Raw genomic sequence first — 22,987 nt, 5'->3', positions numbered from 1 at the left:
CATAGAATGAAGACACACTGGGAAAGAAGGTGTAGGAAGGAACTGCAGAATCTGGTTTAAACCGAAGATGGACATAAAATGCTGGAGTAACTCAGCGGGGCAGGCAGCATCTCTGGAGAGGCAATGTGTGATGTTTCAGGTCAACACCCTTCTTCAGAAAGAGAGGCTTTGTTCCCTAAAATTGGAGAATTCAACGTTCATACTGTTGGGTTGTAAGCTGCCCAAGCGGAATATGTCCTGGACCTCTGGCAGTGGAGGAGCCCAGGACAGGAAGGTCAGCATAGGAATGTGAAGTGGAGTTGAAATGGTCAGCAACCGGGAGATCTAGTAGGCCTTGGCAGACTGTGCATGGGTGTTCAGCCAAATGGTTGCTGAGTCTACACTACATCGCACCGAAGTACAGGAGTACGGGAACACCAGATGAAGTACATGAGGTTAGTACACATGAACCTGTGCCTCACCTGGAAGGACTGCTGCGTCCGTGGATGGAGGTGAGCGAGGAGGTATAGGGACAGGTGTTGCAGAAGAGGCACATGTCTGGAAATGTATAAGTGGATGCAGTTACTCCAATGATGCAGTTACTCCAATGACCATCACTTAGGGAAGAACTCAACCCCCCCCCCCACCCCACCCGTGCTGATTTGTACGGATTTGTACGTTCTCCCTGTGACCGCGTGGGTTTTCCTCGGGACCTCCGGTTTGTAGGTTAATTAGCTTTGGTAAAATTGTCCCGAGTGTATGTAGGATAATGTTAGTGCGCGGAGATCACTAGTCGGTGCGGACTCGGTGGGCCGAAGAGCCTGTTTCCGTGCTGTGTCTATAAACTAAACTATCCCCCGCCCCAAGCTGTCTCTGACCTTACACCTAAACTTCCCTCTCCATCTACATTCTGAAACAATTCACACCTCTTCAATCCTCTGGCTACACAATTCGCAACTCTGGAATCTTTTTGCCTCACACTTTGTGTGTGTTCTTCTCAGGCCTTTGTCCAAACGTCTGCCTATCAATGACCTCCCTCCGCCCCCCCCCCCCTCACCTGTGTTCACCTGTGACCTCCCACACTTTGTCCTGCCACTCCCCTCTTCCGGCTTTCTATCCTCCCACCCCTGCAATCAATTTGCTGAAGGGTCTCGACCAGAAACATCACCTATTCCCGTCCTCCAGAGAAGCTGCCTGACCCGCTGAGTTACTCCAGCATTTGGTGCTTTTCCTGAACCTCATCAAATTCATCCACAGTGGGTAATATATAAATACAGGCCGTGAAGGGAACTCCTTAGTCACACAAGTCTCTGGTTGCATAATCTTTTCAACCGCAGTGAATCCTTGAGTTATTTTAACTAATCACAATTAGTAAAGTACAGTTATCACACAAAGTCATTGACGATTTTGCTTTATATAGTAATGCATTTAATTGGTAAGAGAACTTGTGTCTAAAATTCGAGAGAATGACAGCAGCATTATTTCTCCATAAACAGAAGGTTGTATCACAAATCATCATCAATACAATCAATCCTCACCGTTACCAAGGTGTGACTGACTGTGGAATTTGCCAGCCATTTCCTTTGTAGCACCAACAACTCCAAGAACATAGTAGAAAAATAAAATCTGTGCTCAAACACAACACAGTTGTCCAGTTGCCATTGAAAAACGTATCTCCAAAGGTTCAACCATGTGTTTGTATCTCAGCTCAACACGGGCAACAAATCCAGGGCTCGGGTCAAAGATTGTCCCATGTTAATGGTCACTGGTTATCTGTAAGCCAGGCAGAGCCCTCGCCAGGAGAGACTAAAGTGTGCACACGCACACCGGCTCACTGTGGAAGCAGATGGGCTGACACACGAGGGGAATAGGCTGGTCAAAAGACTATCACCACCCGGGAACAAAGAAACATAGACACTAGCTGCAGGAGGAGGCCATTTGGCTCTTTGAGCCAGCACCGCCATTCAATATGATCATGGCTGATCATCCAGAATCAGTCCCCCTTTCCTGCTTTCTCCCCATATCCCTTGATTACATTAGCTCTAAGCGCTATATCTAAGAACCAGGTTTAAGGTGAGAGGGGAAAGATTTAATAGGAACCTGAGAGGCATCTTTTACACCAAGAGGGTGGTGGGTATATGGGAGGAGCTGCCCGAGGAGATAGTTGTGGCAGGTACTATAACAACATTTAATAGACATTTGGACAGGTAGATGGATAGGAAAGGTTAGAGGGATATGGGCCAGACTCGGGCAGGTGGGAGTAACGTAGATGTTGGTCGGCATGGGAATGTTGGGCCGAAGGGCCTGTTCCCATGCTATAGGAATCTATGACATACATACGCACACACACTGCGCTACACAAACAAATTATACGGAACACATACAAACACACTTAAAAAAACAGATAAAGTAACAGAGGTATCCACCAGGCACAGGGATTCAGGCAGATACTAAATTACATACAACACTACAGAAATGGACCCGCACAAGCTCTGAAGTTTAAATGTTGGGACTGACTCCTCCACTGTCTGTTCCCAACTTCTCGATCATGACATTGCGTGCGTTCTCCGCCATGTTTTCAGCAAGGCCCACTCGAGTCTGCGGTGTTGCTGCCAGTCGTTGTCCGGCTCTCAGTCTCCGTGTGTTGTTGCTCTTCATCCGTCCTACGGATCTCCTCAAGATCTGCAGCCAAACACACACACACACACACCTCAAACTCCACACTGCATTCCACAGCGAGATAGCCTCCCAGAGTCAACAGTGCTTTACAACTTCATAAGTGATAGGAGCAGAATTAGGCCCATTCGGCCCATCAAGCCTACTCCGCCATTCAATCATGGCTGATCTATCTCTCCTAACTACATTCTCCTGCTCTCTCCCCATAACCTGTGACACTCGTACTAGTCAACCCAAACTAACTTGTATTTTTAGTGTCATTTGTCCCGAAATGGAACAATTAAATTTTTAGCTGCAAGATGATAACAGACATGCAAACATAGTACTCTGTAAAACCCGTAATGAACAAAAGGTTCAGTGTATATATAAATTTAAAAAAGACAAATAAACAAACAATAATAGTGCAGGGAGAGAGGTAGAGAGTGAGAGAAATAGGTGCAGGACAGATACTGCCACTACCACCTCCTACTGGAGCTAGGGTGTATTGACGAGTATTTACATTTGACTGCATTGAGAGCACCATTATTCAATGTATTTAACACATGTCAAGGGTGTGGTGTGGGGGGGGCAGGAGCTGGGCCTGTGTTCTTGCTGCCTACTCCCCTCTACATGCTCACTCAGCTGGTTCCACGCAGGTCCAGTGTGTTGCTGACCAGGCCATGTGGCTCTGTGTTGATGTGCCTCCCTCTCCTTCCTAACAATGGCGTAGCAGGTTGAGCCGCTGCCTCACAGCACCAGAGACCCGGGTTCGATCCTGACCTCGGGTGCTGTCTGTGTGAAGTTTGAATGGCTTTCCTGTGAGCGGGTGAGTTTCCTCCGGTTGCTCTGGTTTCCTCCCACATCCCTAAAACGTGAAGGTTTGTAGGTTAATTGTATCTGTACATTGGCCCAAGTGTGTAGAGAGTGAATGAGAAAGTGGGATAACATAGAACTAGTGTGAAAAAAGACACATCAGTCTGAAGAAGAGTCCCGACCAGAAACATCACCCACCCATGTTTTTTTTCAGATTCTTAGATGTAGAGATACGGCGCGGAAACAGGCCCTTCGGCCCACCAGGTCCGCGCCGCCCAGCGATCCCCACACATTAACACTATCCTACACACACTAGGGACAATTTTTACATTTGCCAAGCCAATTAACCTACAAACCTGTACATCTTTGGAGTGTGGGAGGAAACTGAAGATCTCGGAGAAAACCCACGCATGTCATGGGGAGAACGTGCAAGCTCCGTACAGATGGCGCCCGTAGTCAGGATCGAACCTGAGTCTCCGGCGCTGCATTCGCTGTAAGGCAGCAACTCTACCGCTGCGCCACCGTGCCACCCAGAGACACCGCCTGACCTGCTGAATTACTCCAACACTGTTTGTGAACCAGCACCTGCAGCTTCTTGTTTATACGTAGGACTTGTGTGAATGGGTGATCGATGGTCAGCACCGACTTATATCCTCTCCTTATCCAACTCCATTTTGTCTCCTGTTCATCTCTCGCCTGTCACTTACACCACCCATTTGCCAATCACCCCCTCCCCAACTCCCCTCACTATCACTTTCCAGGCTTTGTCACATCCCACCTCTTTCTTCCAGCATCATCTCTCCTATCCCATTAGTTCGAAGAAGGGTCCCGATCGAAAATATCATCTATTACCTCCACAGATACTCCAGACCCACTGAGTTCCTACATCAGTGTTTTGCTAATCTTTAAATTTGGGTGGGGCACGTTAACTCACATCCACTCTAGAATTACCAGTGCACTTACTAAGTTGGATCCCTGGGTATTAACACCTGTGGTACAGTACAGTACACCTGTGGTACAGTACACCTGTGATACAGTTCAGTACACCTGTGGTACAGTTCAGTACACCTGTGGTACAGTTCAGTACACCTGTGGTACAGTACAGTCCACCTGTGATACAGTACACCTGTGGTACAGTTCAGTACCTGTGGTACAGTTCAGTACACCTGTGGTACAGTTCAGTACACCTGTGGTACAGTTCAGTACACCTGTAGTACAGTACACCTGTGATACAGTACAGTACACCTGTGATACAGTACACCTGTGGTACAGTACACCTGTGGTACAGTACACCTGCAGTACAGTACAGTACACCTGTGGTACAGTACGCCTGTGGTACAGTACGCCTGTGGTACAGTACACCTGTGGTACAGTACAGTATACCTGTGGTACAGTACAGTACACCTGTGGTACAGTACAGTACACCTGTGGTACAGTACAGTATGCCTGTGGTACAGTACACCTGTGGTACAGTACACGTGATACAGTACAGTACACCTGTGGTACAGTACACCTGTGGTACAGTACAGTACACCTGTGATACAGTACAGTACACCTGTGGTACAGTAGTTAAGCTTTGGTACTCACCGTATGGTACAGTATAGTAGTGGTGCAGTACAGTATACCAATGGTAGTTTAATTAAGTTTAGAGATACAGAGCGGAAACAGGCCCTTCGGCCCACCGAGTCCGTGCCAACCAAAGATCCCCCCACATTAACACCACCCCACACACACCAGGGAAAATTTACAATCTCTATCGAAGCCAATTAACCTACAAACCTGTAGGCCTTTGGGGTGTGGGAGGAAACCGGAGCACCCGGGCAAACACACGCGGTCAGTGGAAGAACGTACATACTCCATACAGACAACACCCATACTCAGGATTGAACCTGGGTCTCCGGCGCTGTAAGGCAGCAACTCTACCACAGCGCAACCCGCTCACAGTAGTGTAGCTTTGGAACTCAAGGAACAGTATAGCCACTAACTCCGTGACGACCAGCAATCCCTGTACACTAACAATATACCATGCACCAGGGACAATTTCCAACCTTTACCAAGGCCACTTCACCCATAAACCTGGTACTCACAGGACAGTACAGTTCGCTTGATCTTCTGGAAGCCACTCTCCTTTTCCATTCCGACATCGATTCCGAACATGTAGCGGAGCTCCAGCGGGTAGTCCTTGCGCTCCAGCCGCATGCGGACGGGAATGACCCTCCCGTTAGCGTTGGGGGATTCGGACAAGGCCTGCTGCATCTGATAGCCGCACCAGGGGTCCTGAAGGAAGGCTGGCGAGATGACCAGGACCCAGCAGTGGCTCTGCCGGACAGCCTGGCACAGCTCAGTGCAGATGGCGCCCCCTGGCACCAGGTCCCGGATCTGCAGGAAGCAGCGGAGACTGTGCGGCCGTAGCTCCAGATAAGCCACCAGGTCCTGCACGTAGGTCACGTCGTCCTCAGCGTGGCAAATGCACACATCGTACTCCTTGCTCCATCGGGCCTTGCTGTCGAACCTCCGGGACGAGGAGGCAGTGGTGGCCACGGTGGTCTGTGAGGTGGGGCTGGTGGAACTCTGGCTCTTACAGGGACCTGTCACTCTGCTGCTCGGCTGGGGGTTGGAGCTGCCATTTTGGCCCCGGTTCCTGTTCCTCCTGAAGTCTCCAAACCACCGGAATAATCCTTCAAAGAGAGCAAACTTTAGAGTGATACAGTGTGTAAGCAGGCCCTTCACCAACTTGCCCACACTGACCAACATGCCCCATCTACACTAGTCCCACTTGCCTGTATTTGGTCCATGTCCCTCTAAACCTGTCCTATCCTATCCATGTACCTGTCTAATTGCTTCTTAAACATTGCAATAGTCCCTTCCTCAACTACCTCCTCCAGTATTTTGTTCCATACATCAAGGTTTCAAGGTCAGTTTATTGTCACATGTACCAGTTAATTGTCAGTGTACAGTGGGATTTGAGTTACCATACAGCCGTACTAAGTGAAAAGCACCGAGACACACACCCATGTAAACGTTAACATAAACATCCACCACAGTGGATTCCACGTTCCTCACTGTGATGGAAGGCAATAAAGTGCAACTTCTTCCTCTTTGATCTCCCGCAGTCGGGCCAGTCAAACCTTCCGCAGTCGGGGCGATCAAAGCCCCCACAGCCGACGATCAAAGCCCCCGTCGGGTTGACCGTAACCCCCGCGTTGGGGCGGTCGAAACTCTCTCCGCGGCATGGAGCTCCCGAATCTCTCTCCGCGGTTGGACCTTCGATCCCCGGCAAAGCTCCGTGATGTTAAAGTCCCGCAGACTCCCGCGGCTTGGAGCACCCGTCGGTCTCCAGGAAAGGCCGCCAACTCCACGACGTTAGGCCGCAGTGCGGACGGAGATACGATACGGAGAAAAATCGCACCTCCGTCGAGGTAAGAGATTTACGCCACCCTTTGCTTAAAAAAAGTTCCCCCTCAGATTCCTATTAAATTATTCCCCTTTCACTTCAAACCTATGCCTTCTGGTTCTTGATTCCCCAACTCTGGGCAAGAGACTTTGTGCATCTACCTGATCTATTCCTCTCATGATTTTGTACAGTATAAGATTACCCCTCATCCTTCTTCGCCCCAAGGAATAGTCCCAACCTGTTTAACCTCTCTCTATAGCTCAGACCATCGAGACCAGGCAACATCCTCGCAAATTTTCTCTGCACACTTTCCAACTTGGCTGATCTATCTCTCCCTCCCAGCCCCATTCTCCTGCCTTCCCCCATAAGGCCTGAAACCCGTACTAATCAAGAATCTATCTATCTCTGCCTTAAATAGACTTTACTTCCATAGTCTTCTGTTGCGAGGAATAACACAGATTCACCACCCTCTGACTAAAGAAATTTCCTCCTCATCTCCTTTCTAAAAGAACGTCCTTTAATTCTGAGGCTACGACCTCTAGCCCTAGACTCTCCCACTGGTGGAAACATTCTCTCCACATCCACTCTGTCCGAGCCTTTCACTATTCTGTACGTTTCAATGAGGTCCCCAAAAGTCCAAAGTGTTTTCCAAAGTCAGCGGGGCAGGGGAGGGGTAGGTTGGGGGGGGGGGGGTAGCCGAGTGCAGGGAAAGAACTTTCACCGTTGCATTTTAAGGTCAAAATTTACTTACCGAGAAGTAACTGTTGTGGTAACAGCAACTAAACCAGGGGGAACAGGAAAATGATCAATCATGACATACGGGAAGGCAGGAAACTGTTGGCCGCTGAGGATGCAATTTCTATTCTATTTTAAATGTATTTCATTCTATTCTATGGTCCTGTAAATTATGAGCCAGTGCCGCACGTGTAATTCTAATTACTACATTTAAACTAAGTTATTAAAATTACTAACAAGAAACAAATGGAAAGTAACACAATGGAAAGGCACAACGAGTGGAGCCGCTGCCTCGCTATGCCAAAGACCTGGGATTAATCCTGACCTGGTGCTGCCTGATTGGAGTTTGCACGTTCTCCCTGTGAAAGTGTGGGTTGCATCCGGGCGCTCCGGTTTTCACCAATATCCCAAAGACGCCCGGGTTTGTGGGTTAATTGGCCTCTGTGAATTGCATCGGAAGAAACTGCAGATGCTAGTTTATACCAAAGGCAGACACAAAATTCTGGAGTAACTCAGTTGGTCAGGCAGCATCCCTCGAGAAAAAGAATACGTGACGTTTTGGGTCAGAACCTTTCTTTAGACAGAAAGTAGAGGTTTGGGGGGGGGGGGGGGGGGGTGGGGAGAGGGGTTAGGGGGAAATAAACCGGAGAGAGAAAAGGCAAGAACAAATCAGGCCCAGCAATAGTTGACCTCAGGAAGAGTGGAGCCCATAACGGCCCATTGTTGGCTGGTGAAAGAGGTGATACAATAGTTGACCTCAGGAAGAGTGGAGCCCATAACGGCCCATTGTTGGCTGGTGAAAGAGGTGATACAAGAGGGATACAAGGATGCGCACACGATCTCTCTTCTGGAGATTGCCCCTAGTGTGTGGGGAGTGGATGCAAAAGTGGGACAACATAGAACTAGTGTGAACGGGTGAATGCTGGATGACAGGGACTCGGTGGGCTGAAGGGCCTGTTTTCCCTGCTGTCTTTTTCAATCAACTGAAAGGTGGGTGACGGGTGGTGATTCAGGTGACTGCGCCTCACTGCAAACACATCTGTAAGTTTCAGTAGTTGGAGAAGCTTTAGTAAGTAGCTAGTATCGAAATTAAACCGTAAAACGGGTAAGGTCATGGCATTTGGATTTACAGGCTGAAGCAATTGCAATTTTACAGAGAGTCAACATGATCAGAGAACTGAAATGTGCAGCTGGAAAGGACCGACGTGGGGGAATTGGGTAAAGTTTATGGGCCAGTGTAGACTCGCTGACACTTCCGCTCGGTCCGCCAAGGCCTACTGGATCTCCTGGTTGCTCACCATTTTAACTCCGCTTCCCATTCCCACACTTGACCTTTCTGTACTGGGCTTCCTCCATGGCCAGAGTGAGGCCACACGCAAACTGGAAGAACAGCACCTCATATTCCGCATGGGTAGCTTGTAAGTGAACAGTATGACCATTGAATTCTCTAATTTTAAGGAACTTCTACAAACATCTCCCTACCCCCTCTCTCCCTTCCTCCACTAAAAGTCAGTTAACCAGTTCCACAGTTCACAATGATGTATTCGAAACATATATCGAAACGTGTAAGATTATTAAGGGGTTGGACACGTTAGAGGCAGGAAACATGTTCCCAATGTTGGGGGAGTCCAGAACCAGGGGCCACAGTTTAAGAATAAGGGGTAGGCCATTTAGAATGGAGATGAGGAAAAACTTTTTCAGTCAGAGAGTTGTGAATCTGTGGAATTCACTGCCTCAGAACGCAGTGGAGGCCAATTCTCTGAATGCATTCGAGAGAGAGCTAGATAGAGCTCTTAAGGATAGCGGAGTCAGGGGGTATGGGGAGAAGGCAGGAACAGGGTACTGATTGAGAATGATCAGCCATGATCACATTGAATGGTGTTGCTGGCTCGAAGGGCTGAATGGCCTCCTCCTGCACCTATTGTCTATTGTACTCCTCTTTGAATCACACCGTCCCTAGTTAACAATTGGCCTATCAGGGAACCTCCCCGACTGAGGTCACCTGCTGCGGGTCCTGTTTTGGCCTGGTCTTTTCTTGTTTCCAGACACCCCCCCCCCTCAAAACCACAATCAGTCTGAAGTACTAGGAGGAGAATTAGACCATTCGGCACATCAAGTCTACTTTGCCATTCAATTATGGCTGATCTATCTCTCCCGCTCAACCCCATTCTCAGACCTCCCAACATTTGATTTTACAAATTCAGAATTTTTTGGTCCAAATTTCAGAATTTTACATCAAAATTCATAATATGGCAGGTAATGCAACTTTTCAGCAAAAAAAGTATGCACGCCAAATGCGCATACGCATTCATGTGTGAAAAACGACTATTGTTTCCAACAGTCTGTAGTTCTTGGACTCCCTGTATAATGTCAGGCCTATCATGAGTATATTCTGCTATTATGGAAAGGTTATTGAACATAGATACTTTTTACAACAAAGAAAAAATTGTTTTGTTTTGTTTTTTCTATTTTGCTTTTTTCTTACATATAACGTATACATATAACAACTACAGCATGGAAACAGGCCTGTCCGGCCCTACCAGTCCACGCCGACCATTCTCCCTGACCTAGTCTCATCTACCTGCACTCAGACCATAACCCTCCAATCCCCTCCTATCCATATACCTATCCAATTTACTCTTAAATAATAAAATCGAGCCAGCCTCCACCACTTCCACCGGAAGCCCATTCCATACAGCCACAACCCTCTGAGTAAAGAAGTTCCCCCTCATGTTACCCCTAAACCTTTGTCCCTCAATTCTGAAGCTATGTCCCCTTGTTGGAATCTTCCCCACTCTCAAAGGGAAAAGCCTACCCACGTCAACTCTGTCCGTCCCTCTCATAATTTTAAAAACCTCTATCAAGTCCCCCCTCAACCTTCTACGCTCCAAAGAATAAAGACCCAACCTGTTCAACCTCTCTCTGTAGCCTAAGTGCTGAAACCCAGGCAACATTCTAGTAAATCTCCTCTGTACCCTCTCCATTTTGTCGACATCCTTCCTATAATTCGGCGACCAGAACTGCACACCATACTCCAGATTCGGCCTCACCAATGCCCTGTACAATTTCAACATTACATCCCAACTTCTATACTCGATGCTCTGATTTATAAAGGCAAGCATACCAAACGCCTTCTTCACCACCCTATCCACATGAGATTCCACCTTCAGGGAACAATGCACAGTTATTCCCAGATCCCTCTGTTCCACTGCATTCCTCAATTCCCTACCATTTACCCTGTACGTCCTATTTTGATTTGTCCTACCAAAATGCAGCACCTCACACTTATCAGCATTAAACTCCATCTGCCATCTTTCAGCCCACCCTTCCAAAAGGCCCAAGTCTCTCTGTAGACTTTGAAAATCTACCTCACTATCAACTACTCCACCTATCTTAGTATCATCTGCATATTTACTAATCCAATTTGCCACACCATCATCCAGATCATTAATGTAAATGACAAACAACAGTGGACCCAACACAGATCCTTGGGGCACTCCACTAGACACTGGCCTCCAACCTGACATACAATTGTCAACCGTTACCCTCTGGTATCTCCCATTCAGCCATTGTTGAATCCATCTTGCAACCTCACTATTAATACCCAACGATTTAACCTTCTTAATCAACCTTCCATGTGGAACCTTGTCAAATGCCTTACTGAAGTCCATATAGACAACATCCACAGCCTTGCCCTTATCAATTTCCCTGGTAACCTCTTCAAAAAATTCAAGAAGATTAGTCAAACATGACCTTCCAGGCACAAATCCATGTTGACTGTTTCTAATCAGGCCTTGATTATCCAAATAATTATATATATTGTCCCTAAGTATCTTTTCCATTAATTTTCCCACCACAGACGTCAAACTAATAGGTCTATAATTGCTAGGTTTACTTTTAGAACCTTTTTTAAACAAAGGCACAACATGCGCAATGCGCCAATCTTCCGGCACCATCCCTGTTTCTAATGACGTTTGAAATATTTCCGTCATAGCCCCTGCTATTTCTGCACTAACTTCCCTCAATGTCCTAGGGAATATCCTATCAGGACCTGGAGACTTATCCACTTTTATATTCTTCAAAAGTGTCCGTACCTCCTCTTCTTTAATCCTCCTAATTTCCATCACTACTCTACTTGTTTCGCTTACCTCACATAATTCAATATCCTTCTCCTCGGTAAATACCGAAGAAAAGAAATTGTTTAATATCTCCCCCATTTCTTCCGGCTCAGCACATAGCTGTCCACTCTGACTCTCTAATGGACCAATTTTATCCCTCACTATCCTTTTGCTATTGACATATCTGTAGAACCCCTTGGGGTTTACTTTTACATTACTTGTCAAAGCAGCCTCATATCTTTTTTTCGCTTTTCTAATTTCCTTTTTAAGATTCCTTTTACATTCTTTATATTCCTCAAGAACCTCATTTACTCCCTGCCGCTTATATTTATTGTATATCTCCCTCTTTTTCCGAACCAAGTGTCCAATTTCCCTGGAAAACCACGGCTCTTTCAAATTATTATTCTTTCCTTTCCACCGAACAGGGACATAAAGACTCTGTACTCTCAAAATTTCACCTTTAAATATCCTCCATTTCTCTATTATATCCTTTTCATAAAACAACAATTTCCATTCCACTCCTTTTAAATCCTTTCTCATCTCCTCAAAATTAGCCTTTCTCCAATCCAAAATCTCAACCCTTGGTCCAGATTTGACCTTCTCCATAATGATATTGAAACTAATGGCATTATGATCACTAGACCCAAAGTGCTCCTCAACACATACCTCCGTCACCTGACCCATCTCATTTCCTAACAGGAGGTCCAACACTGCCCCTTCTCTGGTAGGCACCTCTACGTATTGCTGCAAAAAACTATCCTGCACACATTTTACAAACTCCAAACCATCCAGCCCTTTAACAGAATGTGATTCCCAGTCTATATACGGAAAATTGAAATCACCCACAATCACCACTCTGTGCTTACTACTAATATCTGCTATCTCCTTACATATTTGCTCTTCCAATTCTCGTTCCCTATTTGGCGGTCTATAATACACCCCTATAAGTGTTGCTAAACCTTTCTCATTTCTGAGTTCCACCCAAACAGCCTCCTTAATCGAGCCTTCTAGTCTGTCCTGCCAAAGCACTGCTGTGATATCCTCCCTGACAAGCAATGCAACACCCCCACCTCTTGCCCCCCCGATTCTATCACATCTGAAACAATGAAATCCTGGAATATTTAATTGCGAATCGCAACCCTCCTGCAACCATGTTTCACTGATCGCCACAACATCATACTTCCAGATGTCAATCCAGGCTCTAAGCTCATCCACCTTTCTTACAATGCTCCTAGCATTAAAATATACACATTTAAGGGACCCATCATTTCTTATTCTCAGTTTATTTCTTTTCCCTTCTTTCTCTCCTACATATTGGGTCTGAGTGTTTCCCTTTTCTGCCTCCTGCCTCACACACTGCCTATTAGCTATCTGTGTTTGAGTCCCTCCCCCCAACCGTACTAGTTTAAAGTCTCCGCAGTTATTTTAGCAAATCTCCCCGCCAGGATATTGGTTCCCCTCGGGTTCAGATGCAACCCGTCCTTTTTGTACAGGTCATACTTCCCCCAGAAGAGGTCCCAATGATCCAGAAACTTGAAACCCTGCTCCCTGCACCAGTTCCTCAGCCACGTATTTATCCTCCACCTCACTCCATTCCTATTCTCACTATCGCGTGGCACAGGCAGTAAGCCTGAGATTATTACTTTGGAAGTCCTTTTTTTTAAACTCTCTTCCTAGCCCCCTGAATTCTCTTTTCAGGACCTCTTCCCTTATCCTACCTATATTGTTGGTACCTATATGTACCACGACCTCTGGCTCCTCTCCCTCCCCTTTCAGGATATCCTGGACACACTCAGACACATCCCGGACACCGGCACCAGGGAGGCAAACCACCATCCGGGTCTCCCGACTGCGTCCACAGAAACGCCTATCTGACCCCCTCACTATAGAGTCCCCTATTACTTCTGCTCTCCTCTTCCTTTCCCTACCCTTCTGAGCAACAGGGCCGGACTCCTTGCCAGAGGCCCGGGCACCGTCGTTGCCCCCAGGTAGGCTGTCCCCCCCAACAGTACTTAAACAGGAGTACTTATTTCCAAGGGGTACAGCCACCGGGGTACTCCCTAGTCCCTGCCTCTGTTCCTTGCCCCCCCTAACAGTGACCCACTTGTCTACCTCCCGTGGTCTAGGAGTGACCACCTCCCTGTAACTCCTATCTATAACCTCTTCACTCTCCCTGATCAGACGGAGGTCATCAATCTGCCGCTCCAGGTTCCTAATACGGTCCCTTAGGAGCCCCATCTCGTCACACCTGGCGCAGATGTGGATGTCTGGAAGACTATCAGACTCCCAGATTCCCCACATCTGACACCCAGAACAAAAAACTGCCCTGGCAGTCATACTCTCCAAACAAAGCCCCGTGCTCGGTTACTAAACCTACCGCCCGGCCGCTACTCCAACCGCTCCAACCGCCCACCCAAAAGAACTGAGTGATCTCCTGGGAGAGGCGAAAAACCGGATAAAAAACCCAGGCCAATTTGGGAAAAAATCCGGGAAATTCCTCTCCGACCCCAAGCTAGGCGATCGAAACTTGTCCGGGAGATCACACAGGTCTTACTCCTTACTATCCCCACACAATCCCCACACACTACTTCCCAAGCAACACAGCTTGGTGCTGCTTGCTGCTGCTTGCTGCTGCTACTGCTGCTTGCTGCTGCTGCTACTGCTGATTGCTGCTTCTGCTGATTGCTGCTTCTGCTGCTGCTCACAAAATGTATGACTAAGTTATGAAGAAAGTTTCATTTAAAAATGCACATACCTAATTTAATTGAAGACATACTTGCTCCAGTGGTCTTCAACAGCAAATCACAAGTCCATGTCCCCCCCACCCCCCACTCCTCCCCACTACCCTCCCCCCACCCCCCCCTCCCCCCCACTCCCACTCTATGCCCACTCCCGACTCCCCTCCCCCCTTTCCCCCAGACACCCGCCCCCATTACCTCATCCTCAATATTATTACAGCTAATTTAGTTTCACATAGATTGTGGTCGAAACATAGATTAATGCTCCACATGCTTAGTTATCGTTCTTCGAGTTTTGAGATGGAGCATGGAAAAAGGCCCTTCGCATGGATTTACGAAGGGGAAATCATGCTTGACAAATCTACTGGAATTTTTTGATGATGTAACTAGGAAAATTGACAGGGGAGAGTCAGTGGATGTGGTGTACCTCGACAAGGTCCCACATAGGAGATTAGTGGGCAAAATTAGGGCACATGGTATTGGGGGTAGGGTACTGACATGGATAGAAAATTGGTTGACAGACAGAAATCAAAGAGTGGGGATAAATGGGTCCCTTTCGGAATGGCAGGCAGTGACCAGTGGGGTACCGCAAGGTTCGGTGCTGGGACCCCAGCTATTTACGATATACGTTAATGACTTAGACGAAGGGATTAAAAGTACCATTAGCAAATTTGCAGATGATACTAAGCTGGGGGGTAGTGTGAATTGTGAGGAAGATGCAATAAGGCTGCAGGGTGACTTGGTTGTGTGAGTGGACGGATACATGGCAGATGCAGTTTAATGTAGATAAGTGTGAGGTTATTCACTTTGGAAGTAAGAATAGAAAGGCAGATTATTATCTGAATGGTGTCACGTTAGGAGGAGGAGGAGTTCAACGAGATCTGGGTGTCCTAGTGCATCAGTCAATGAAAGGAAGCATGCAGGTACAGCAGGCAGTGAAGAAAGCCAATGGAATGTTGGCCTTCGTAACAAGAGGAGTTGAGTATAGGAGCAAAGAGGTCCTTCTACAGTTGTACCGGGCCCTGGTGAGATCGCACCTGGAGTACTGTGTGCAGTTTTGGTCTCCAAATTTGAGGAAGGATATTCTTGCTATGGAGGGCGTGCAGCGTAGGTTCAGTAGGTTGATTCCCGGAATGGCGGGACTGTCGTATGTTGAAAGGCTGGAGCGATTGGGCTTGTATACACTGGAATTTAGAAGGATGAGGGGGGATCTTATTGAAACATATAAGATAATTAGGGGATTGGACACATTAGAGGCAGGAAACATGTTCCCAATGTTGGGGGAGTCCAGAACAAGGGGCCACAGTTTATGAATAAGGGGTAGGCCATTTAGAACGGAGATGAGGAAGAACTTTTTCAGTCAGAGAGTGGTGAAGGTGTGGAATTCTCTGCCTCAGAAGGCAGTGGAGGCCAGTTCGTTGGATGCTTTCAAGAGAGAGCTGGATAGAGCTCTTAAGGATAGTGGAGTGAGGGGGTATGGGGAGAAGGCAGGAACGGGGTACTGATTGAGAATGATCAGCCATGATCGCATTGAATGGCGGTGCTGGCTCGAAGGGCTGAATGGCCCTACTCCTGCACCTATTGTCTATTGCCTCACCAAGTCCTCGCTCGCCATTGATCATCTGGTCCACACTAGTTCTACGTTGCGCAACTTGAGGCCACCTCAGCTACAGAGACCATCTCAGCATTAGTGCCATCTCGAGCACATAAGGCTTCACTGGATCTACACACTCCAACAAGATTCACTTACGAGCCATGTGCTGCAATGAGGAGCCGCACCTATGCACCACCCACGACCGAGACAGTAGCCAATGGAGCCAATTCCTTCTCCAGCTCTCCTTTCTGGTTACCATCAGAAGAGCCTTCTCTCCAAACACAACTGCATGGTGACTTCACCTGCTAAGCGGAAAGAAACAGTTAGCCAAATTCTGCCAGTTGATAATCTACGTCATCACTCCTGTAACCAGATTAATTCCCAATAGAGAGAGGTCCACACTGCAAATGCGTTCAATCACAAAGAGGACCCTGAAGGGCTAGCACGGAGCTAGCATGGAGATGGAACAACTTCACGAGGATGCAATTGATCACAAAAGGGAGATCCTTAGTTACACCACATCTAACCAATACATTGGCAACTTGGTAGGTCAGTATAAGCACTAAAATTACTAACAAGAAACAAATAGTGTAAGAAAATAACTGCAGATGCGGGTACAAATCGAAGGTATTTATTCACAAAATGCTGGAGAAACTCAGCAGGTCAGGCAGCATCTTGGAGAGAAGGAATGGGTGACCCTTCTCTTCAGAAGGGTCTCGACCCGAAACGTCACCCATTCCTTCTCTCCAAGATGCTGCCTGACCTGCTGAGTTACCCCAGCATTTTGTGAACAAGAAACAAATGCTCAGTTTGGAGATTTGAATGCTCAAGAACAAAGGAGACTGCAGAAACTGGTCCATCAATAGCATTGATCTCTCCACCAATGAAGAGATCTACAGGAAGTGCTACCTTGCGAAGGCAGTTAATATCAAGTTCACAACGCCCTGAATGTGATAACTCAAGTAGATAGAGTGGTAAAGAAGGCAAATGATATGCTGGCTTTTACAGGTCGGGGCATTGAGCATAAGAGTCAGATGAAGCTTTATAAGACTTTGGTTAGGCCGTATTTGGAGTATTGTGTGCAGTTCTGGTCACCCCATTACAGGGAGGATGTGAAGCTTTGGAAAGGGTGCAGAGGAGGTTTACCAGAATGATGCCTGGATTAGGGGATATCAGCTATAGGGAGAGATTGGACAGACTTGGATAGTTTCCTCTGAAACGCCAGAGGTGCGTGGAGACCTGATAGTATAGACAATTACCAGAGGCATGGAGAAGATATTCGGTCAGAATCTTTTTCCCCCAAGATGGAAAAATCAAATTGAGGGAGCATAGTATTATATGGTGAGAGGGGCGATGTGCGGGCATGTTTTTTTAAATAAATACAGTGAATGTCTGGAATGCACTGCTGGGGGTGGTGGTTGATACTGATACAATAGTGACACTTAAAAGACTTTTGGATAGGCCTTCTGATACAAGGGAACAGGTTCAAGAATCTGACAAGTAGAACAGAAAAAGGCTCACGTCTGTTCAGTCACAAATCAGTTTTATTACCAAGAGAGAACAATTTTTTTTAATTTTTTGTACATTTACCAAGCCAATTAACCTACAAACGTACACGTCTTTGGAGTGTGGGAGGAAACCGAAGATCTCGGGGAAAACCCACGCGGGTCACGGGGAGAACGTACAAACTCCGCACAGACAGCACCCGTAGTCGGGATCGAACCTGGGTCCCCGGCACTGCATTCGCTGTAAGGCAGCAACTCTACCGCTGCACCACCATGACCGTGAACGAACAAAAATACTTGTCGGTATGCATGGGGTCCATTTTACAGCAGCACACCTCTCTCTCTCTCTCTCTCCCCCTCTGCCTACGTCCGCGCCACTGATCGCCACCCAGCCCGTCGGTGAACCCCTCTCATACATAAACTCATTTCTGCCTTCCTGGTGCCGGCCTTTACACGGGTAAGAAATCAGCTGTTGAAATAACCGCCGGTAAGTCCAGACCAATAGCGCTGCTCCCAAATTCAAACTATAACCAATGGCAGGGGACTGCATCCCAGCCCCAGCCCCCCCCCCCCCCCCCCCCTTTGGGAACAAAGCACCTTCAGCCGCAGACTGGCACGTAAAGTAATACACAGCGCTATTGACTTGGTGTGTAAAGCAATACACACAGCGCTATTGACTTGGTGTGTAAAGCAATACACACAGAGCTACAGACTTGGTGTGTAAAGCAATACACACAGAGCTACAGACTTGGCACACAAAGGCTTAAGCAGAGCGCAGTCGGTTTAGTGAGTGGGAATTTAAACAAAGAGCCGACGGCTGCAGCACCGTGGGTTCTAAATGTAGAGCTACCGGCCACAGCACCATGGGCGTCAAACATAACGCCATGCCCACAGTGTTATGGGCTTCAAACATAGCCCTATGGCCCACAGACTGTTTGGGCAAAATTCTCGTATAACACCTTCTAAAGGCAGATAAGATTTAGTTCAGCACAGACAATGTGGGCATGCTCTTGTACTGTATTATTCTATGTTCTTAGTTTAGTTGAGAGATAGAGTGCGGAAACAAGCCCTTCGGCCTCCTGAGTCCGCGCTGACCGACGATCGCCCTTGCACTAGTTTTAGCCTACACACCAGAGACAATCTTACAGATGGCAAATAAATCTACAAATCTGCACATCTTTGGAATGTGGGAGGAAACCGGAGCACCCGGAGGAAACTTACATTGTCACATCGAGAATGTACAAACTCCGTGCAGGCAATAGTGCTTTATTTGTCACATGTGCAACTGCACAGTGAAATACCTTTTACATGGGGGGGGGGGGGGCAATGGCAGCCTGAGATGGCACATCAGTGTTGTCCCAGTAGCCCAGTCTCCAGCGCATATGATCCACACCATACAGTCTCAGTAATGACGGAGAGCAATGGATTCAGCACAGCTACTGGGCAGGACAACATCCAACTGTCACACATGGGATGTGTAGGAAGGAACTGCATATGCTGGTTTACACTAAAGACAGACACAAAATGCTGGAGTAACTGAGCGGGACAGGCAGCATTCTGGAGAGAAGGAATGGGTGACGTTTCGGGTCGAGACCTTTCTTCAGACAGAAGGAGCCCGACTTGAAACGTGTGCCGACACTGTCCATGCCAGACATGATACCAGATTAAACTAATCTCTGCCTGAACATAATCCAGACCCCTCCACTCCCTGCGTATCCACGTGCCTATCTAATAGCCTCAAATGTTCCTATTGTATCTGCCTCCATCGCCAACCCTGGCAGCGTGTTCCAGGCACCCACCACATCTCATGTTCATTAGGTCGAGGAGCAGACTGAGGCCATCCGGCCCATCAAGTCTACTCCGCCATTCAATCATGGCTGATCTATCTTACCCTCTCAACCCTGTTCTCCTGATATTTCCTCATAACCCCTGGCACCCGTACTAATCAAGAATCTATCAATCTCCACCTTAAAAATACCCATTGACAGCCTTCACAGCCGTCTGTGGCAATGAATTCCACAGATTCACCACCCTCTGACTAAACAAATTCCTTCTCAGTTAAATCTTGCTGTCATCACCCTCTTGTCTCCATCATAGTTCCAATCAGTTCAGCCTCTGAACACCACAGTGGTAAGTCCTCAGTCCAAGTCCTCCACCCTGCCATCTCCTGCTGCCTCACCAATCACTTCCCTTCCATCATCAACGTCTGAAGTGAGGATGTTTGCTGATGATTACACTACGGTCTGTTCTGATGCAAGTACTCGGCAAAGGAAGCAACACAACACTTGTACAAATAAAAGCTTTGGAGTAATTAGTTTACAAACATCAAGACAGAATGAATGGCAAAGCTGCCTCTCACATATTGTCCATGTTACTTGGGGATCATTTCCAGTGTTCAGACAGGGGAAAGGTTCCCCAGGCTTATTCTAGAACATCGCAATGGGGGGGGGGGGCAGCTGGTGGAGCCCCTGCCTCACAGTGCCAGAGGCCCGGGTTCGATCCTGACCTCGGGTACTGTCTGTGTGGAGTTTGCAACTGTGTGGAGTTTGCTCGGGTTTCCACCCACGTCCCAAGGATGGGATGGGATGGAAGGGATGGGGGGGTGGGGGTGGAGGGATGGGGATGGGGGGATGGGATGGGATGGGATGGTGTCGAGAGGTTACACTGGCCTCTGAAAATTGCCCCTAATGTAGACAGGTGGTAGTTTGAGGAGGAGGGAAGAGTTGATGAGAATCTGGAATGAATTGCTGTAAATGGGCACTGCAGAGTCGGTGGGCCGAAGGGCCTGTTGTTTGGTTTCAGACAGTGGGCGCCGAGGAGGGGGAAAGGGATCAAGTCAAAGGTTGTTTTAATAAGTCCCAGAGCGAGCAGAAACTCTCTTGCTTGCAGCAGCGTGACACAGTGTGTGAAGATAGCGGCCACTCTGTAAAACAACATAATGAACCAGAAAAACAAGTCTCTCTCCCCGCACAGCGCGGTGATCACAGCCCAGCCCGACACACCACACTCACACACACACACCACACTGACACACACACACCACTGACACACACACCACACTCACACACACACACACACCACCCACACACACACACCACACTGACACACACACCACACACACACACACACACCACACACACACACACACACACACACACACACCACACTGACACACACCACACACTGACACACACACCACCCACACACACCACACACACACACACACACCACTGACACACACACACCACTGACACACACACCACACTCACACACACACACACACCACCCACACACACCACACACTGACACACACACCACACACACACACACCACCACCCACACACCCACCCACACCACACACACCCACACCCCACACACAGAGTGCTGGAGTAACTCAGCGGGTCAGGCTGCATCTGTGGGGAGCGGGAATAGGTGACGTTTCGGGTCTGAAGAAGCGTCCCCCATTCCCCCGTCTCCGCTGAGATGTTGCCCGTCCCGCTGAGTTACCCCAGCGCCGTGTGAATCAATACCTTCCATTTGCCCGGGCATCTATCTGCGTTGTTCTCTCCCACAGCCCGACACACGGGCGGCAGTCTCGGCAAACACAACAATTACTATCAGGAAGTGGCGACAGATACCTGCTGGTTGGTGCAACGTGCCAACGTGCTCGCCATGCCCGCCATGGCCCGGCCCGGCCCGGCCCGGGGTGGTGAGTGAGTGGAGCTGCGGGTCCGGGCCCGTCTCCGTCTCCGTCTCCGTGCAGCCCACCCTACCCCCTCCCCTACACCCTCCCCGTGCTGGCGGCTGGCCCTGCTGCACCCTACACGCCCCCTACCCCCTCCCCTACACCCTCCCCCTGCTGGCGGCTGGCCCTGCTGCACCCTACACACACCCTACACGCACCCTACCCCCTCCCCTACCCCCTCCCCCTGCTGGCGGCTGGCCCTGCTGCACCCTACACACACCCTACACACACCCTACACACACCCTACACACACCCTACACACACCCTACCCCCTCCCCGTGCTGGCGGCTGGCCCTGTCGCACCCTACATGCAGCGGCTTTACCCTCCAGCCGGTTTGCAAACGCCCTTGCGGCTGAAAACGACGGAAATGCATTCCACATTAAGTCACATGTGACGGGAACAGAATTAGACCGCTCGGCCCATCGGGTCTCCACCGCCATTCAATCATGGCTGACTCCATCCTCCTGCCTGCCTCCTCCCCATTACCCCCTGACACCCCGTACTAATCAAGAATCCTGTCACAAACCACCAATCTATCTCCGCCTTCAAAAATATCCATTGAAGGCCACCGCAGCCTTCTGTGGCAAAGAATTCCACAGCTTCACCACCCTCTGACTAAAGATGGGTCTCGACCTGAAACGTCACCCATTCCTTCTCTCCAGAGATGCTGCCTGACCCGCTGAGTTGCTCCAGCATTTTGTGTCCACCTTCGATTTAAACCAGCATCTGCAGTTTTTTTTCCTACACTTCTTGCCGCTCCACTGCAACTTCTCCTCAAGGTACTTTGAAGAGGTTCTCCTCCTCACTTCGACGAGAGTTTAGCAACATGCTCTCTCACTGTTCCCCCTCTGTGATTCCTCCTGCCATCAGTCTGTGGAAGGGTCTCGACCCGAAATGTCACCCATTCCTTCGCTCCAAAGATGTTGCCTGACCCGCTGAGTTACTCCAGCATATTGTGTCTACCCCAGCTTTCTGTGTCTATCTAAAGAAATTCCTACTCTTCTCCTCCCTAAAGGAAGGATGAGCCTTTATTCTGAGGCTATGGTTCTAGACTCTCCCACTAGGGGAAACATCCTCTCCACATCCACTCTATCCAAAGATAGACACAAAATGCTGGAGAAACTCAGCGGGACAGGCAGCATCTCTGGAGAGAAGGAATGGGTGACGTTTCGGGTCGAGACCGGTTAGGGATAAGGGGAACGAGAGATATAGACGGTGATGTGGAGAGATAAAGAACAGTGAATGAAAGTTATGCAAAAAGGTAACGATGATAAAGGAAACGTTGTTAGCTGTTTGTAGGATGAAAACGAGAAGCTGGTGGTCCAGACACTGTGGCCCCGGGGGCCGCTGTAGGCCCAGAGGCCAAGGTGCTGCCTAATGGAGGTTGCTTAGCAACCCGGATCAGGCGGCCGCCATTGGTGGAGCGGGAGCACGTGGCCTCTGGCTGGGTGAGGTCACGTGGGGCGCAGGGTGATGACGTCACCTTGTCCCGTATTTGGGAGTGAGATAGTTGGCAACCCTTAACCTGAAGTGAGAGAAATCAGGCTCCCCCTTGCACCCATCTGAGCTCTCCTCACACCCAGCAGCCACTGACTACATTGAGCGAGGCTGTTCTTGTAATCTAACGTCGCACCTCAGTTAAAACCAAAGATACTAGAGGAGCAAGATAGACCCTAAAAACCGTAGTACGTCACGGCGCCATTTTAGTAG

General features: G+C 48.5%; 1 protein-coding gene across 4 annotated transcripts; it reads right to left on the bottom strand.

Moving 5' to 3' along the window:
- Window positions 1–1,424: 1,424 nt before the first annotated feature.
- On the bottom strand, window positions 1,425–21,295 carry tirap (toll-interleukin 1 receptor (TIR) domain containing adaptor protein). Of its 4 annotated transcripts, none has more exons than XM_078426590.1 (4): window positions 21,170–21,295; window positions 16,183–16,331; window positions 5,535–6,125; window positions 1,425–2,661 (listed from the first exon to the last, which is right to left on the bottom strand). In XM_078426590.1, exons 2-4 carry the CDS (start codon window positions 16,283–16,285, stop codon window positions 2,558–2,560), a joined length of 798 nt encoding a protein of 265 aa, XP_078282716.1. In that variant the 5' UTR covers window positions 16,286–16,331; window positions 21,170–21,295; the 3' UTR covers window positions 1,425–2,557. The 4 variants fall into 4 exon arrangements, 3 of the variants coding, with proteins under 3 accessions (XP_078282716.1, XP_078282717.1, XP_078282718.1); XM_078426591.1 differs by having other exon boundaries at window positions 16,183–16,328; XM_078426592.1 differs by lacking the exon at window positions 21,170–21,295 and adding an exon at window positions 21,062–21,124 and having other exon boundaries at window positions 16,183–16,328.
- Between the last annotated feature and the right edge of the window lie 1,692 nt (window positions 21,296–22,987).

The sequence above is a fragment of the Rhinoraja longicauda genome, chromosome 32, assembly GCF_053455715.1.
Source record: "Rhinoraja longicauda isolate Sanriku21f chromosome 32, sRhiLon1.1, whole genome shotgun sequence".
Lineage (NCBI taxonomy): Eukaryota > Metazoa > Chordata > Chondrichthyes > Rajiformes > Arhynchobatidae > Rhinoraja > Rhinoraja longicauda.
The sequence above is the reverse complement of the archived record's forward strand: the minus strand, read 5'-3'. Positions and strand labels throughout refer to the sequence as shown.

Bases quoted from the DNA above. Each gene is read 5' to 3' on its own strand.
- tirap (XM_078426590.1), bottom strand. From the start codon at position 16,285: ATGGTAACCAGAAAGGAGAGCTGGAGAAGGAATTGGCTCCATTGGCTA. The intron at 6,126-16,182 runs GTAAGTGAATCT...CTCTCTTTGAAG, and splicing joins CTCATTGCAGCACATGGCTC to GATTATTCCGGTGGTTTGGA. The intron at 2,662-5,534 runs GTGAGTACCAGG...GTTTGGCTGCAG, and splicing joins CAAGCGAACTGTACTGTCCT to ATCTTGAGGAGATCCGTAGG.